Source organism: Mobula hypostoma, chromosome 5 (assembly GCF_963921235.1).
Source record: "Mobula hypostoma chromosome 5, sMobHyp1.1, whole genome shotgun sequence".
Lineage (NCBI taxonomy): Eukaryota > Metazoa > Chordata > Chondrichthyes > Myliobatiformes > Myliobatidae > Mobula > Mobula hypostoma.
Window position 1 is genome coordinate 5,261,603 of NC_086101.1, and position 16,660 is coordinate 5,278,262.

General features: G+C 48.7%; 1 protein-coding gene across 1 annotated transcript; it reads left to right on the forward strand.

Moving 5' to 3' along the window:
* Nucleotides 1-699: 699 nt before the first annotated feature.
* On the forward strand, nucleotides 700-16,324 carry LOC134346421 (LIM/homeobox protein Lhx9-like). The gene is made up of 6 exons (XM_063047791.1): nucleotides 700-831; nucleotides 2,759-2,812; nucleotides 3,719-3,894; nucleotides 6,993-7,351; nucleotides 10,039-10,232; nucleotides 16,049-16,324. The coding sequence occupies exons 1-6, from the start codon at nucleotides 700-702 to the stop codon at nucleotides 16,322-16,324; spliced, it is 1,191 nt and encodes a 396-aa protein (XP_062903861.1).
* The last annotated feature ends 336 nt before the right edge of the window (nucleotides 16,325-16,660 follow it).

Below are 16,660 nucleotides of genomic sequence, written 5' to 3' on the forward strand. Positions count from 1 at the left end.
ACCACAGAGGGAAGATACTGAGCGATCTCCACCACACAGAGATGGTGTCTACCACAGAGGGAAGATACTGAGCGATCTCCACCACACAGAGATGGTGTCTACCACAGAGGGAAGATACTGAGCGATCTCCACCACACAGAGATGGTGTCTACCACAGAGGGAAGATACTGAGCGATCTCCACCACACAGAGACGCTGTCTACCACAGAGGGAAGATACTGAGCGATCTCCACCACACAGAGATGGTGTCTACCACAGAGGGAAGATACTGAGCGATCTCCACCACACAGAGACGCTGTCTACCACAGAGGGAAGATACTGAGCGGTGGGTTAGTGGGTGGAGGTGTTGATCAGTCTCACTGCTTGGGGAAAGTAACTGTTTTTGAGTCTGGTGGTCCTGGTGTGGATGCTACGTAGCCTCCTCCCTGATGGGAGTGAGACAAACAGTCCATGAGCAGGGTGGGTGGGGTCTTCCATGACGTTACCGGCCTTTTCCCGGTGCCTTTCTGAATAAATGTCCTTCATGGTGGGTAGGCTGGTGCTGGTGAGGCTTTGGGCAGATCTGACTACACAAGAAAGACTCTGTGTTCAATTTCAAAGCTGAGATTGCCGCCTGTTTCTTGGAAGGAAGGTATGACGGTTGCCCGGGCTGTGGGTACCTGAGGCTGTCTGATACAACTGCTGCCACAGCATCCCGGCGATGGAGGGAGGTTGCAGTTTCCAGTACTCCTCCATGCTGATCCACGGATTCCCTGAGGAGGAGATCCGGGAGACCCTGCTCGAGGAAGGGATCACTCCACATCAGCCCAGCCTGCATCTGGACATACAACAGGTAATTAACATCCCGGCAGCTTCCATCACAAAGGTGTGAAACCTGGAGAGACAGTGGGGGCTCCTGCAATGATTAAAGCACAGATTATGGTCACTCAGCCCATCGACTCCTGTGCCAGCTCTTCGAAAGAGATTGCCCATTCGTCCCACGTCCCAACACACCTCCAATCCCTCCATCAAATATATGTTATTTATTGTTATTGGATTACATCACAGAACGGGCCTTTCAAGCCCTTCGAGCCAGATGGCCTAGCAACCCACAATTTAACCCTAGCCTAATCCCAGCACAGTTTACAATGATCAATTAACCTACTGACCGGTACGTCTTTGGACTGTGGGAGGAAACCGGCGGTCACAGGGAGAACGTACAGACTCCTTACAGATGAGATTGGAATTGAGCTCTGAACTCTGACAGCCCGAGCTGTAATAGCGTTGCGCTAACCGCTATGCTGACTTAATCAGCCATGGTGGAATGACAGAACAGACACGATGGACTGAATAGCTTCATTCTGCTCCGGTCTCTTATGGTCATCATCTTGATCCAAGACTTCCATAAGACCTTAAGACATAGGAGTAGAATGAGGTCACTTGGCCCATCGAGTCTGCTCTACCATTCCATCATGGCTGATTATTGTCCCTCTTGACCCCATTCTCCTGCCTTCTCCCCATAACATTTCTTGGCCTAACTAGTCCAGAACTGTGCACAACATGCTGCCAGGCCAAGTGTCACTGCGTTAGATGAATCACATTTTTAGTCCTATTTGTCAGACATACATCGAAGCATAGAGTGAGATGTGTGGTTTGAGTTGATGACCAGCGCAGTCCGAGGATGCGCTGGGGGCAGCCGGCAAGCGTTACCACACCTCTGAGGCAAACGTAGCATGCCTACAGCTCACTAAACCTAACCCACGTGTCTTAGGAATGTGGGAGGAAGCCCACGCGGTGACGGGGAGAACGTACAAATTCCTTACGGACAGTGGTGGGAGTCGAACCCGGGTCGCTGGCACTGTAAAGTGTTACGCTGAGGGTCCACCATTGTGCCACCCCACGGTGCGTAGTCAGTGCCTAATTAGGCACCAAGGGTTGTAAAGTAGCATAGTTCTGAGGTGACATGATAGAACGTAGAACATAGAACAGTACAGCAGAGTACAGGCCCTTCGGCCCACAATGTTGTGCCGACCCTCAAACTCTGCTTTCCATATAAGCCCCCACCTTAAATTCCTCCATATACCTGTCTAGTAGTCTCTTAAACTTCACTAGTGTATCTGCCTCCACCACTGACTCAGGCAGTGCATTCCACGCACGAACCACTCTCTGAGTAAAAAACCTTCCTCTAATATCCCCCTTGAACTTCCCACCCGTTACCTTAAAGCCATGTCCTCTTGTACTGAGCAGTGGTGCCCTGGGGAAGAGGAGCTGGCTATCCACTCTATCTGTTCCTCTTATTATCTTGTACACCTCTATCATGTATACAATGATGGTGTAATGGTTAGCGTAACGTTACTACGTCGCCAGCGATTGGGTTTCGATTCCCGCCACTGTCTGTGCGCTGTCTCCATAACCGCCTGGGTTCCCAACGGGTGCTCCAGTTTTCTCCCACATTCAGAGACATACAGGATAGGGTCAGTAAGTTGTGGGCCTGCTGTGCTGGCTCTGGAAGCAGGGAAACACTTGCGGGCTGCCCCCAGCACACCCTTGGACTGCGTTGTTGATGCAAGCAATGCATCTCACTGTGTGTTTCAATGTTTCGATGTACATAAAGCTAATCTCAACTTAACGTATTTACAGACAGCGGTGGGACTTATTCTCGCTTCAAAGTGTCTCACCGGCCACCACGCTAACGTGCAGGCCCATATTGCCCAGTCCCAGTGGCCAATCCTGCAGTCAACAGGATCAGGCCAATGAATCTGCGACCCTCATCCTCAAAGGCTGAGCCCTCCCCTCAGGGAAACGTTACACAGCCAGCCATAGCTGCTGACCGGGCTGAAGCCATTAGAAAGTGCTGTATAAAGTTGAGAGACCCGGCTATTGAACTTCTGTCCCCTATCCAGTATCCAGAGCCACTTTTTCTACTGTTACAATGTGGAGGCCCATATCACATGATTTGTGAGTGGTTTTGGACCCATATCTAAGGAAGGATATGCCACCATTGGAGAGGGTTGAAAGGAAGTTCACGAGAATGATCCCAGGAATGAAAGGGTTAATGTATGAGGAGCATTTGATGGCTCTGGGCCTGTACTTGCTGGAGTTGAGAAGAATGATGAGGTTCTCATGGGAACCTACTGAATATTGAAAGGCCTGGATAGAGTGGATGTGGAGAGGATGTCTCCTGTAGGGGAGTCTCGGACCAGAGGGCACGGGTAGAGTGGATGTGGAGAGGATGTCTCCTGTAGGGGAGTCTCGGACCAGAGGGCACGGGTAGAGTGGATGTGGAGAGGATGTCTCCTGTAGGGGAGTCTCGGACCAGAGGGCACAGGTAGAGTGGATGTGGAGAGGATATTTCCTGTAGGGGAGTCTCGGACCAGAGGGCACAGCCTCAGATTTGAGAGACATCCACTTAGAACAGAGATTAGGAGGAATTTCTTTAGCCCGAGGATGGTGTATCTGTGGAATTCATTGTCACAGACAGCCATTGAGACCGTCATTGGTATATTTACAGCAGAGCTTGATAGATTCTTGATGAGTCAGGGCATCAGGGTTATTGGGAGCAGGCAAGGGAATCGGGTTGAGAGGGATCATAAATCAGCCGTGATGGAATGACGGAGTGGACTCGATGGGCTGAATGGCCTAATTCTGCTCCCATGTCTTACTGCATTGTAGACGTTTCACTGCGTTTTATCCCCTTCTGTCCCCTTGGTCAGGGAGTGCCGCTGGACCTTGCTTTGAAGGCCGCAGTGTGTGCCGGCTGTGGAGAGGCCATCTACGACCGCTACGTGGTGTTTGCGGTGGACAAGCCCTGGCACAGTCGTTGCCTGAAGTGCTGTGTGTGCGGGCTGGTCCTCGGCTCCGAGCTCACCTGCTTCTCCAAGGACACTGCCATCTACTGCAAGGATGACTATTACAGGTAAAGTGAGTCACCCGCCCCTCACACTCCCCTACTTTCCGTAAGTCCAGCATCTGAATGTGGATCTGGTTATCATATCCGGATTGGTGTAGATTTGGCACATCGCCATGGTTACATCATGGACCGGCATGGAAACACTAATGGCCGGGAACGGGAAAGTCCACGGAGAGTCGTGGACACAGCCCAGTCCACAGGCAAAGCCCTCCCCACCGTTGAGCACATCCTGAAGGAGCACTGCCACAGGAAAGCAGCATCCATCATCGAGGACCCCCGCCACCCAGGCCGTGCTCTCTCCTCTCTGCCACCATCAGGCAGGAGGTACAGGGGCCCCAGGACTCACACCACCAGGGTCAGGAACAGTCATTACCCCTCAACCAGCAGGAACCACCACCCAGGACACGCTCTCGTCTCACTGCTGTCACCATCAGGCAGGAGGTACAGGAGCCCCAGGACCCACACCACCAGGTTCAGGAACAGTTATTAGCCCTCAACCAGCAGGCTCTTGAACCAGAGGGGAGAACTTCACTCACTACAACTCTGAACTGATTCCACAACCTTCAGGCTCACTTTCAAGATCTCTCAGCAACCCATGTTCAGCATTTTTTATTACAAACGTTTGTATTTCCACAGTTTCTGCACATTGGCTGTTTGTTTATGTAACACACATCAAAGTTGCTGGTGAATGCAGCAGGCCAGGCAGCATCTCTAGGAAGAGGTGAAGTCGACGTTTCAGGCCAAGACCCTTCGTCAAGACTAACTGAAGGAAGAGTGAGTAAGGGATTTGAAAGTTGGAGGAGGAGGGGGAGATCCAAAATGATAGGAGAAGTGACGAAGGGTCTCGGCCTGAAACGTCGACTGCACCTCTTCCTAGAGATGCTGCCTGGCCTGCTGTGTTCACCAGCAACTTTTATGTGTGTTGCTTGAATTTCCAGCACCTGCAGATTTCCTGTTGTTTGTTTATGTGTAGTGTTTTAGAAATTCTGTTGTATTTCTTTATTTTTTCTGTGAATGTACTCTCCCGTCTCCCTCCCTCTCTCCCATGATGGAATGGCAGAGCATACTTGACGAGCTGAATTGTGTAATGAGCAGAATGGTCCCTCCATCTGTCCATCCCCCTTTCTCTTCCTCCCTTCCCCTGCCCTCCTTTCCTTCATCCTTCCCTCTCTCCCCCCTTCTTTCCCTTTATCTTCCCACTCCACACCGCTCCCTCTCTCCACTTTTTCATTGCTCTGCCTCACTCCCTCCCTCCCTCCTTCCTCCATTCCTCCCACCTCTTCTCTCTCCACCTTCTCCCTCCCTCCCTCTCTTCTTTCAAGTTCAGGTTCAAGTTTAATTGTCGTTCAACCATACATGGACACAGCCAAATGAAACAGCTTTCCTGCAGGGTCAAGGTATAAAACACGACAGTACCTTCAGCACGCAGCACATACAGTTATGATAGCTTGAATACAAAGTCACAAAAAAGTAATATAGCCCAAGTCCCTGAACGACATTGCCCGTAGATTGACGGTGCATTTGACTTTGTCTTGGTCTAGCTTGTCGTTGCTCCTTTAGGATTTTCCCTAGCCTTCCCTCTTTGGGATTTGATTTACCTTCCTGAGATTCCCTGTGGTCGGGGCGCAGTTGGAGGTGCCCTGCGTTTCAGTGTATGTGGGGTGCAGTGTGAACCAGAACTGAGCTTTTTAATCACTGACCTATAAGGTGGAAAATGCTGTTTTGCGGCAGCAGTACAGCAGAATGCATGTGGTTGGTTGTCTGTCGTATCCAACAATGGCAGGAGACCTGTGCAGGAGGCTTTTTAAAATGGAAATGGGATTCGTTCCACTGGCCCGACCTCAGAAGTCCAGGTTCAGAGGTACGAGTAGTTGTCACAGACTGGGGACTTCCTTTGAACATGACTCCTTCCACGCCTCACCATGTCCTTCGCTCTCCGCAAAGCGTTGCAGAGCTGCCTTCCTGGCCGTTGGATCTCGCTATAGATCTCATCCGCCCAGACCGCCAGAGCTGACTTCAGATGCTAAGGCAGGGTATGAGGCTCTCACTGGGGTACGAGGGTGCCAGCTAGCCTCACCTGGTTTAGCCCACCTATCGAAGCAGTGTACCTATCAAAGGTGTGGCCGCAGTCACATGCAGACAGTTACTCGGAGCCACGGGTGAGAGCTGAGTGTCTGGTGAGTGAGCTGCCCCAGAAAGGACACAACAAGCCCCTTCACATGAAGAGCTACCCCACCCTGTACACCCCACTAGAATACATAAAATTACTATCAATTACAAGAAGAATTTCCATATACAATGTAAATCATCATCATCATCGGGTGCCGTGCCCAATTTGAGCTTTGACTGCCATGGCCCACACACTCCTGTTTCGGGTCAAGTGGATCAATTCATTGGTATTCATTTCCAGTTCTCTGGCTGCTGTCTCCATCATCATTTGTCTTTGTCTTCCTCTTGCTTTCTTCCCTTCAACCTTTCCCATAATTGCCCTGCAGTCTAAATCCTCTTTCCTAATCACATGTCCAATGAAGTTACGTTGCCTGTTCATGATCTCATACATTATTTCTCTTTTTGTGTTTGCTCTGTTCATGACATTCTCGTTAGATATTCGTTTCATCCATGATATTCCTTGCATCCTCCTCAAAAACCACATCTCTGCTGCTTCAATTCGTTTCCTCATGTTAATAGATATTGTCCAACATTCTGAGCGATAGAACGTACTGGATAGACGTAATGTAAATGAATGGTGCAAAACACAGCAAAATTGTGATGTGGTGTTCACGGCTTCAAGGACCATTCGAAAATCTGATGGTGGAGAGGAAGAAGCTGTTCCTAAAATCTTGAGTGTGTGTCTTCAGACTCCTGTACCTCCTCCCTAATGGTAGTAATGAGAAGGGGACATGTCCTGGGAGGTGAGGGTCCCCAATGATGGATGCCACCTTTCTGAGTCATCATCCTTTGAAGATGTCCTTGATGACGGGGAGGCTCGTGCCCATGATGGATCGGCTGGGGTTTACAACCCTCTGCCCTGAGCTCTGGCCCCTCCATACCGGACGGTGATACACTGTGTACAATGTTGACGGAGTGTGTGTTCCTTCCTGCAGGCGGTTCTGTGTTAAGCAGTGCTCCCGCTGCCAGCTGGGCATCCTGGCATCGGAGATGGTAATGCGCGCCAAGGAGGAGGTCTACCACCTCAGCTGCTTCACCTGTGCCGTGTGTGGGCGGGCGCTGGTCACCGGAGACCTTTTCGGCACCCGCCACGGCCTGGTCTACTGCCAGGAGCACTTTGAGCCTCCGGGCCGGGCGGGAGACGAGGCGCGGCTGATGGACAGCCTGGCCGAGCTGGCCCTGCGGGGGGACGAGGGGCTGGATGCGGGCCCAGGCAACACCGAGTGGCCCAGCAGGCTGAATGGCGGCAGCCACAAGCGGAGGCTGCAGAGCGAAGGCGATGAGTTTCATTCAGGTGCCCAATCCACTGTGTGTTTGTAGAATATAGAACACGGAACAGTACAGCACAGTACAGGCCCTTCGGCCCACAATGTTATACTGAACCTCTAACCGCATCCAGGGTCAATCTAACCCTTCCCTCCCACATCATCCTCCAGTTCTCGATCATCCATGTGCCTGACTAAGATACTCTTCAATATATCTGCCTCTACACCACCCTGGCAGTATGTTCCACGTACCCACTGGTCCGTATGACTACCTCTGACATCCCCCTATACATTCCTCCAATCACCTTTAAAACTACATACTCTTGCATTAGCCATTTCTGCCCTGTGAAGAAGTTTCTAGCTGTCCACTCGATCGATGCGTCTTATAATCTTTTACACTTCTATCAAGCCACTTCTCATCCTCCTTCACGGCAAAGAGAAAATCCTGAGTTTACTCAACCTCTCCTCATAGGTAAGGTTCCTCTTGCTTTCCGTTTCCGAAACGTTTGTCTGCTTTACGAGGCTGAGTTTCCAGCTCGACACTCAGCCCAGTATGGGTGGAAGGCACGTAAGGAGCTGGCCAGATTCGAACCTGTCACCACTTGCCCCGAAGTCCAGTGCTGATGTTACTGCACCACTGGCTGGCTAATCCATGGCCTCTAATCCAGGCAGCATCCTGGTAAATGCCCTCTGCACCCTCTCTAAAGCTTCCACATCCTTCCTGTAACAAGGCGAGCTGAACCCGATACTCCAAGTGCGCGTGGAATTTGTTCAGATACACAGTGCACAGCAAGCTCGTCCAGCTCAACGAGCCATGTCATTCAGCAACTCACCTAATTAACCCCAGCCTAATCACAGAACAATTTACAATGACCAATTAACCAACTAACTGGTACGTCTTTGGAATGTGGGAGGAAACCAGAGCCCTTGGAGGAAACCCACACGGTCATGGGGCGGAACACTTTACAGATGACATTGGAACTGAACTCCAAAGTCCGATGTCCTGAGCCGTAATAACATCACTACGCTACTGTGAGGCTCATGTGGGATTGGAAAGGGCGGCCTGGAGTGGGATTGATCCCTGAGTCTGGACCCAGATTCCCACTCCCTGGAGACAATGTGCAGTCTCCATCTCATTAACCCCTTCATAGAGAAATGTTCCTGCCTTTGGGAAGTCCAGTGCATCTGCAAATCCCTTGTGTTTAAGTTAGCAGTTTTCTAAAGTAGGATGATGCAACTGTGGTTGACAAGAGAAGTCAAGGCCAACATAAAAGCCAAAGAGAGGGCATATAATAGAGTGAAAATTAGTCGGAAGTTAGAGGATTGGGAAGCTTTTAAAAACCAACAAAAGGCAACTAAAAATGTTATAAAGAATGAAAAGGTGGACTATGAAAGTAAGCTAGCTAATAACATTAAAGAGCATACCAAAAGTTTCTTCAGATACATAAAGTGTAAAAGAGAGCTGAGAGTGGATAGTGGACTGCTTGAAAATGCAGTTTTGAGCTCCTTATCTAAGAAAGGATGTGTTAACATTGGAGAGGGTACAAAGGAGGTTCGCAAAATGATTCTGGGATTGAAAGGCTCATCATATAAAGAGCACTTCATGGAACTGAATAACAAATTAAGTATTTAATTGAAATGCAGAACAAACTAGAACACACACCAATACTACTACAGTACTATAAATCTGTGTGTCCCTAATAGTTATCGATGGAGGAATTCTTCCAATGTATGCAATGAACAAAATCAGTACAGGTACCTAGTGCAGATAATCATACAATGCTGTCGATGATTAAACCTCCAAATCTTCATTTAATATTCAAGATGATTGCCAATACCTTCAAGTTCTTCATAGTTCCTAACTTTTTGAAGTAGTTAAATCATTTTATTTTCAATCCCTGCCTTTGCTGACATCTCCAAGGGGGAAAGCTTGAAACCACAGTGAGCAAAATATTTCCTAATTATCTTGCTGCTTATTTCTTGCTAACTACAGTGACAAAAATCACTGCTTTTAGAACACAAACATATGCAACTGTCTAATGGCCATGCACGTGCACGCAAGTTTCGCTAGTTATAAACTTTCCAGCAACAGTCTCTTGTCCCAATTAAGTGGCGTAGTGTCCCAAATAAATGAAGGGAATCCTGGCTATTTACTTGATTAGTAATTGTTGTTTAAGTGGTGTTCCAAATAAGTGGCTGCCCCAATTAACAATGGCCCAATTAATCTGGAATCCACTGTACATACATGTCACCTTCTACTACCCTGAGATTCATCTACTTGCAGGCATTCACAGTAAATACAAAGGAACACAATAGAATCAATGAATATAATGACAAAGATGGACAAACAACCAATACACAAAAGACAGCAAACTGCAAATACAAAAAAAAACAAAATAAGAAATAACTCGATGGGCAGAATGGCCTAATTCTGCTCTTGGGTCTTATAGTCTTGTGTACAGAGCCATTTTGCACACCACGGAGAGAGAGAGAGTGAGTGAGCGAAAGAGACAGAGAGATAAAGGGAGTGAGAAAGAGAGACAGCGGGAGAGAAAGAAGAGAGAAAGAGAGAGAGATGGAGGGTTGTCAGAGACAGCAATGGTCTTATGGGTTGTGGATGAAGAGATATTTAAAGTCAGCCATGGTCTCACACATTGAGGGTTGCGCTCCTGTCCAGTGGTGTCCGTGTGTCAATGTGGTCCTGTTGTGGTTTCAGCGTGCACCGAGGGGGAGCAGACCGCCGGGGAGCCCCGCTACCCCGGCCAGCAGAAGGCCAAGCGCATCCGCACCTGCTTCAAGCATCACCAGCTCCGCACCATGGAGTCCTACTTTGCTGTCAAGCACAACCCTGACGGCAAAGACTGGGAGCAGCTCTCCAAGAAGACTGGTCTTCCCAAGCGAGTGCTGCAGGTGAGCGCAGGACAGGTAGGCCAGAGGCTGGCGGAGGGACTCTGTACCGAGGCTCAAAGTAACAAAGTAAACTTATTATCAAAGTACATCGATTTCCCCATGTACGACCCTGCATTTTATTTTCTTGTGGGCGTACACACAAGAAACACAATAGAATCAGTGAAAGAGCACACCAACAGTACAGGCAATGTGCAAAAGGCAACTAATTGTGTAAATGCAAAAAGAAAGAAATAATAATAATATTAATAATAAATAAATAAGCAATTAATATCAAGAACATGATCTGAAGAGCCCTTGAAAATGAGTCCATTGGTTCTGGGTGGTGGTTCCTGCTGGTTGAGGGCTGATAACTGTTCCTGAACCTGTTGGTGTGAGTTCTGAGGCTCCTGTACCTCCTGCCTGATGCAATACACTCTCCACCACACTTCCACAGAAGTTTGTCAAAGTTTTGGATGTCATGCCAAATCAGTTAGTTTTTTGTAAAATTTATTGAATTTCTTTTTTCCCTGTAAATACCTGTAAGAATCCCAATGTAGTATATAGTGACATATATATATATACATACACACCTTGATAATACATTTAACTCTGACTTTGACTGCTGGGAGTACATGTCCAACTCTCAGCACTATGGGATTCCTCAGCTGAACTCCCACTAACAGGAATTCAGAGGGATTTTCTAGAGGGTTCCCTACTAATGGGGCAGTCCAACACAAAGAGAAAATGTTTAAAATTGATAGAGGAGCTGATGGCCGTTCAGCCCATGTAAGAGTATAGAAAAGATTAATCTGGCCTTTTAGCCTGGCTGCCAGATTAGGGGTTGGCATGGTAACGCAGCGGTTAGTGTAACGCTATAATGGCACCAGCAACCTGGGTTCAATTTCCTCTCACAAACAAGAGAAAATCTGCAGATGCGGGAAATCCGAGCAACGCACACAAAATGCTGGAGGAACTCAGCAGGCCAGGCAGCATCTGTGGAAATGAGCACAGTTGACCTTTCGGGCCAAAACCCTCCGGCAGAACTGGAATAAAGAAGCTGAGGAGTAGATTTGAAAGGTGGGAGGGACGGGAGAGAGAAACGCCAGGAGATAGGTGAAACTTAGAGGGGGAGGGATGAAGCAAAGAGCTGGGAAGTTGGTGAAAGAGACAGAAGGCCATGGAAGAAAGAAAAAAGGGGGGAGGCGATGGGCTGGCAAGGAGATAACATGAAAGAGGGTAAAGGGGATGGGAAATGGTGAAGTTGGGGGAAGTTTGAGAAGTCAATGTTCATGCCATCAGATTGGAGACTACCCAAATGGAATATAAGGTGTTGTTCCTCCAACCTAAATGTGGCTTTATCACGATAGCGGGGGAGGCCATGGATGGACATATCGGAATGGGAATGGGAAGCGGAATTAAAATGGATGACCACTGGAAGATGATGCTTGTTCTGGTGGACATAGCGTAGATGCTCAGCAAAGCAGTCTCCCAATCTACATCGGGTCTCACCGAGGCTACACCGGGAGCACCGAACACAGGATATGACCCTAACAGACTCACAGGTGAAGTATTGCCTCACCTGGAAGGACTGTTTGGGGCCCTGAATGGTAGTGAGGGAGGAGGTGTAGCACTTGTCTTGCTTGTGAGGGTAAACGTCAGGAGGGAGATCAGTGAAGAAAGAGGAATAGACAAGGGAATCGCATAGGGAGCGATCCCTGCAGAAAGTTGGGGGGGGGGGAAGAGAAAGACGTGTTTGGTGGTGATGCTCTTACCCCATCCTCCCTCTATCCTACCAAGGATAGGGTTCCTCTTGTCCTCACCTACCACCCCGCCAGCCTCCGTGTCCAGCACATAATTCTCCAAAACTTCTGCCACCTCCAACGGGATCCCACCACCAAGCACATCTTTCCCTCTTCCCCCCCCCCCCGCACTTTCTGCTTTCCTCCAGGAGTTCCAGTTTCCCCCACATTCAAAAGACGTCCCGGTTAGTGGGTTAGTTGGTCACATGAGTGCAATTGGATATTTTGTAAGTGACAGTAACTTTATTCAGAGAACACATTTTGTACAGATGATATAATTCAAAGTGCTTTACAATGGGATAAAAATTCAAACATGAAAGGTAAAATTAAAAAATAACGATAACTCTGAATGTAAAAGACAAAAAAAGATGTTAGTTAAAAGCAAGGTTGGATAAATAGGTTTTGTGCTGAAGTTTAAAGGTATCAATGAATCTGCTTCCCTTATAGCTTTAGGTATTGAATTCCACAGTTTAGGAGCGTAGTTCAAAACAGCTGACCTGCCAATTATCTCTTAAGGAAGATTGTTTAAGTTAAGAGACTGGCAGAAGAAGATCTGAGAGCTTGAGCTCTCAAAGTAGTTTGGGACGTCTTGAGATCCACTGAGTGCAGCCCCGCTCCCAGTAACATTATCTCATCAGTCCCTTCCTCGTTTCTCTCCACATACATGTGCAGATTATATTCTCTCTAATTCCCTGTCGGAACCCTGACGAATTATGGGCTCGTACTCTCCCTCCAAGGGTGTGACTGAAGGGGTGGGGTGGAGGAGAGGAGGGTGCTGGGCTGGCAAGGTTGGAGGGTGATGCGGCAGATGGACTGGTGGGAGCTCGGGTGAAGGAGAAGGGAGGTTGAGGTTCACGGTGGGTGAGTAGAGTGAAAGGCAGTTGGGTGAGAGCAGTAGAGATGGGTGGGGAAGTGGACACTGCTGTCTCTTTCCCTTTTCCCTGTAAGGAGACGGATGGGATGAAGGGTTTGGGCAGGCGGGGCTGGGATGGGCTGAGGTCACACCCCTCCAACATGAAACCAATTCGGAAGGCAGAGGTTATATACATCCCAAAGAGGAAGAAGTATTCTAAAGGCAGGACAAGGGAAATCAACAACAGCATAAAAGCAAATGAGAGGGCATACAATACAGCATAAATTAGTCGGATCCTGACCCAGATCTGGGCCGTACCCTCCAAATATCCGGACCTGCCTCTCAGTTTTTTTGCACTACCTTACATTCCATTTTTCTATTTTCTATTTATGATTTATAATTTAAATTTTTAATATTTACTAATTTTTTACTATTTTTAATATTTTTAATATTTAATATTTGTAATCCAGGGAGTGGGAAGCGCAGAATCAAATATTGCTGTGATGATTGTACGTTCTAGTACCAATTGTTTGGCGACAATAAAGTATAAAGTAAGTTAGAGGAGTGGGAAGCTTTTAAAAACCAGCAGAAAGCAACTTAAAAACCATAAGGAGAGAAAAGATTAAATAGGAAGGTAAGCTAGCAAATAATAACAAAGAGCATTTCAGATATATAAACAGTAAAAAAGAGGTGAGGGTGTATATCAGACCGCTGGAAAATGCTGCTGGAGAGGTAGTAATGGGGCACAAAGAAAGGGAAGATAACCACAATATCTTTTGCATCAGTCTTCACTGTGAAAGACAGAAATTCGAGAGTGTCAGAGGGCAGTTATTACTAAGGAGAAGCTGCTTGGAAAGCTGAATGGTCTGAGGGTAGATAAATCACCTGGACCAGATGGTGTACACCACAGGATGCTGAACGAACTAGCTGTGGAGCCATTAGCAATGATCCTTCAGGAATCACTAGATCCTGGAATAGTTCCAGAGGACAGGAAAATTGCAAATGTCACTCCACTCTTTAAAAAGAGTGAGAAGCAGGAAGGAAGGAAATTATAGGCCAGTTATTGTGACTTCAGTGGTTGGGGTACTTGGAGGCCAAAATCAGCACGGTTTCCTGAATGGGAAGACCTGACAGGAAAATCTGTTGGAATTCTTTGAGGAAATAACATGCAGGGTAGGCACAGGATCGTCAGTGGATGTTGTTTACATGGATTCTCAGAAGGCTTTTGACAAGTTCCGTACATGAGGTTGCTTAACAAGTTAAGGGCCCATTGTGTTACAGGAAAGATAAAAATAGAGCATTGGCTGACTGGTAGGAGGCAAAGAGTTGGAATGAAGGGAACTTTTTCTGGTTGGCTGCCGGTGGTGGTGTGGTTCTGGTTAGCTGCCGGTGGTGATGTGGTTCTGGTTTGCTGCTGGTAGTGGTGTGGTTCTGGTTGGCTGCCGGTGGTGGTGTGGTTCTGCTTGGCTGCCGGTGGTGGTGTGGTTCTGGTTGGCTGCCGGTAGTGATGTGGTTCTGGTTTGCTGCCGGTAGTGATGTGGTTCTGGTTGGCTGCCGGTGGTGGTGTGGTTCTGGTTGGCTGCCGGTGGTGATGTGGTTCTGGTTGGCTGCCGGTAGTGATGTGGTTCTGGTTGGCTGCCGGTGGTGGTGTGGTTCTGGTTGGCTGCCGGTGGTGATGTGGTTCTGGTTGGCTGCCGGTGGTGGTGTGGTTCTGGTTGGCTGCCGGTGGTGGTGTGGTTCTGGTTGGCTGCCAGTGGTGATGTGGTTCTGGTTGGCTGCCAGTGGTGATGTGGTTCTGGTTGGCTGCCGGTAGTGATGTGGTTCTGGTTGGCTGCCGGTGGTGGTGTGTTTCTGGTTGGCTGCCGGTGGTGATGTGGTTCTGGTTGGCTGCCGGTAGTGATGTGGTTCTGGTTGGCTGCCGGTGGTGGTGTGGTTCTGGTTGGCTGCCGGTGGTGGTGTGTTTCTGGTTGGCTGCCGGTAGTGATGTGTTTCTGGTTGGGTGGTGCTCCACAGGGGTCGGTGTTGGGACTGTGTCTTTTTACATTATAATGTCAATTATTTGGTCAATGGAATTAATGGCTTAGATAGAAGGACTTAGACAGATGAGGAGAATGGGCAAAGAAGTGGCAGATGTAACGTAGTGTAGGGAAGAGTACGGTCATGCTCTTTGGTGGAAGGAATGAAGGCATAGACTATTTTCTAAATGAAGAGAAAAGTCAAAAATCTGAAGTGCAGAGGGACTTGGAGGTCCTTGCACAGGATTCCCTGAAAGTTAACTTGCAAGTGGAGCTGATGGTAAGGAAGGCAACTGCAATGTTGGCATTCATTTCAAGACGACTAGAATGTAAGAGTAAGTATGTGACACTGAGGCTTTATAAGGTGTTGGTCAGAGTGCACTTGGAGTATTGTGAGCAGTTTTGGCCCCCTTATCTAAGAGATGATGTGCTGGCGTTGGAGAGGGTCCAGAGGAGGTTCACGAGAATGATTCCAGGAGTGAAAGAGTTAACGTATGAGGAGTATTTAATGGCTCTGGGCCTGTATTTGCTGGAGTTTAGAAGAATGAGGGGGGAGCTCTTTGAAACCTATCAAATATTGAAAGGCCTGGGTAAGTGGATGTGGAGAGGATGTTTCCTGTAGTAGGGGAGTCTAAAACCAGAAGGCACAGCCTCAGAATAGAGGGGTGTCCATTTTGAACGGAGATGAGGAGGAATTCCTTCATCCAGAGGGCGTTGAATCTGTGGAATTCTTTGCCACAGGGGGCTGTGGAGGTCAAATCATTGGGTTGATAGGTTCTTGATTAGTCAAGGTGTCAAAGGTTACAAGGAGAAAAGCAGCAGAACAGGGTTGAGAGGGATAATTAATCAGCCATGATGAAATGGTGGAGCAGACTTGATGGGTCAAGTGGCCTAATTCTGCTCCTATGACTTATGGTCTGATGGACTTATGAGTAGGATGGCAGGGTAACGGTTCAGGAATGGGTTGGTGTGAAGGGGGTGTGAGCAAGGGTTTGAGAAATGGGGGAAGGTGAGGCTGCAGATGATTGATGGAGCTCAGATGAAGGGACAGGGCAGTGGTAACAAGGGATTGAGGCTCATGGTGGGTGAGTTGGGGAGTGGACAGAGGGGATGGGTGGAGGTGGATTCTCCACGGGTGATGGTGACTCACTCCCGTCCTCCCCCCTGCAGGTTTGGTTTCAGAATGCCCGAGCCAAGCTTCGGAAGAGCCTGTTGCAGGAGGAGAACACGGACAGCGACACGGTGCCCGAGATCCAGGAGGCGGCCCGCTCCCCCGGCACGCAGCCAGCCCCAGGACCGCTGGGACCCCCCAGCCCCCTCTTCTCCATCCAAGGCAGCCCCCTTCCACCAAACCCCCAGCCCACCATGGCGCCCATCTTCCTGAACGTCGACCCCAGCAAGTCCGATGAGCCCCTGCGGACCATTGATCACAGCAGCCTGTGCTGATGGCGGCTTTCAGCGTCGTGGGTGTGGGGGGGAGCGGAGAGTTGGGGTCAGTGCCTCCCAGCCCCTCTCACTGTGAGGGCTAAACTTTGGGGTATTTAAAGCAGAGGCTAAGATCTCACAATGGGGGAGGGCGTAGAAAGGAAGAAAAAGACCAGTCTTATTTGCGACTTGTCCATTGAAACATCCAGACAGAGGCTGAGCGAGCGAGGGCTTTTCTCTCTGGAGCCACGGAGGACAAGAGGCAACGTGATGAAGATGGTCAAGTTGAAAAGAGAATTAGATTGGATGGATATCCAAAGGCCTTCTCCCAGGTGGAAATGGGTAATACAAAGGGCA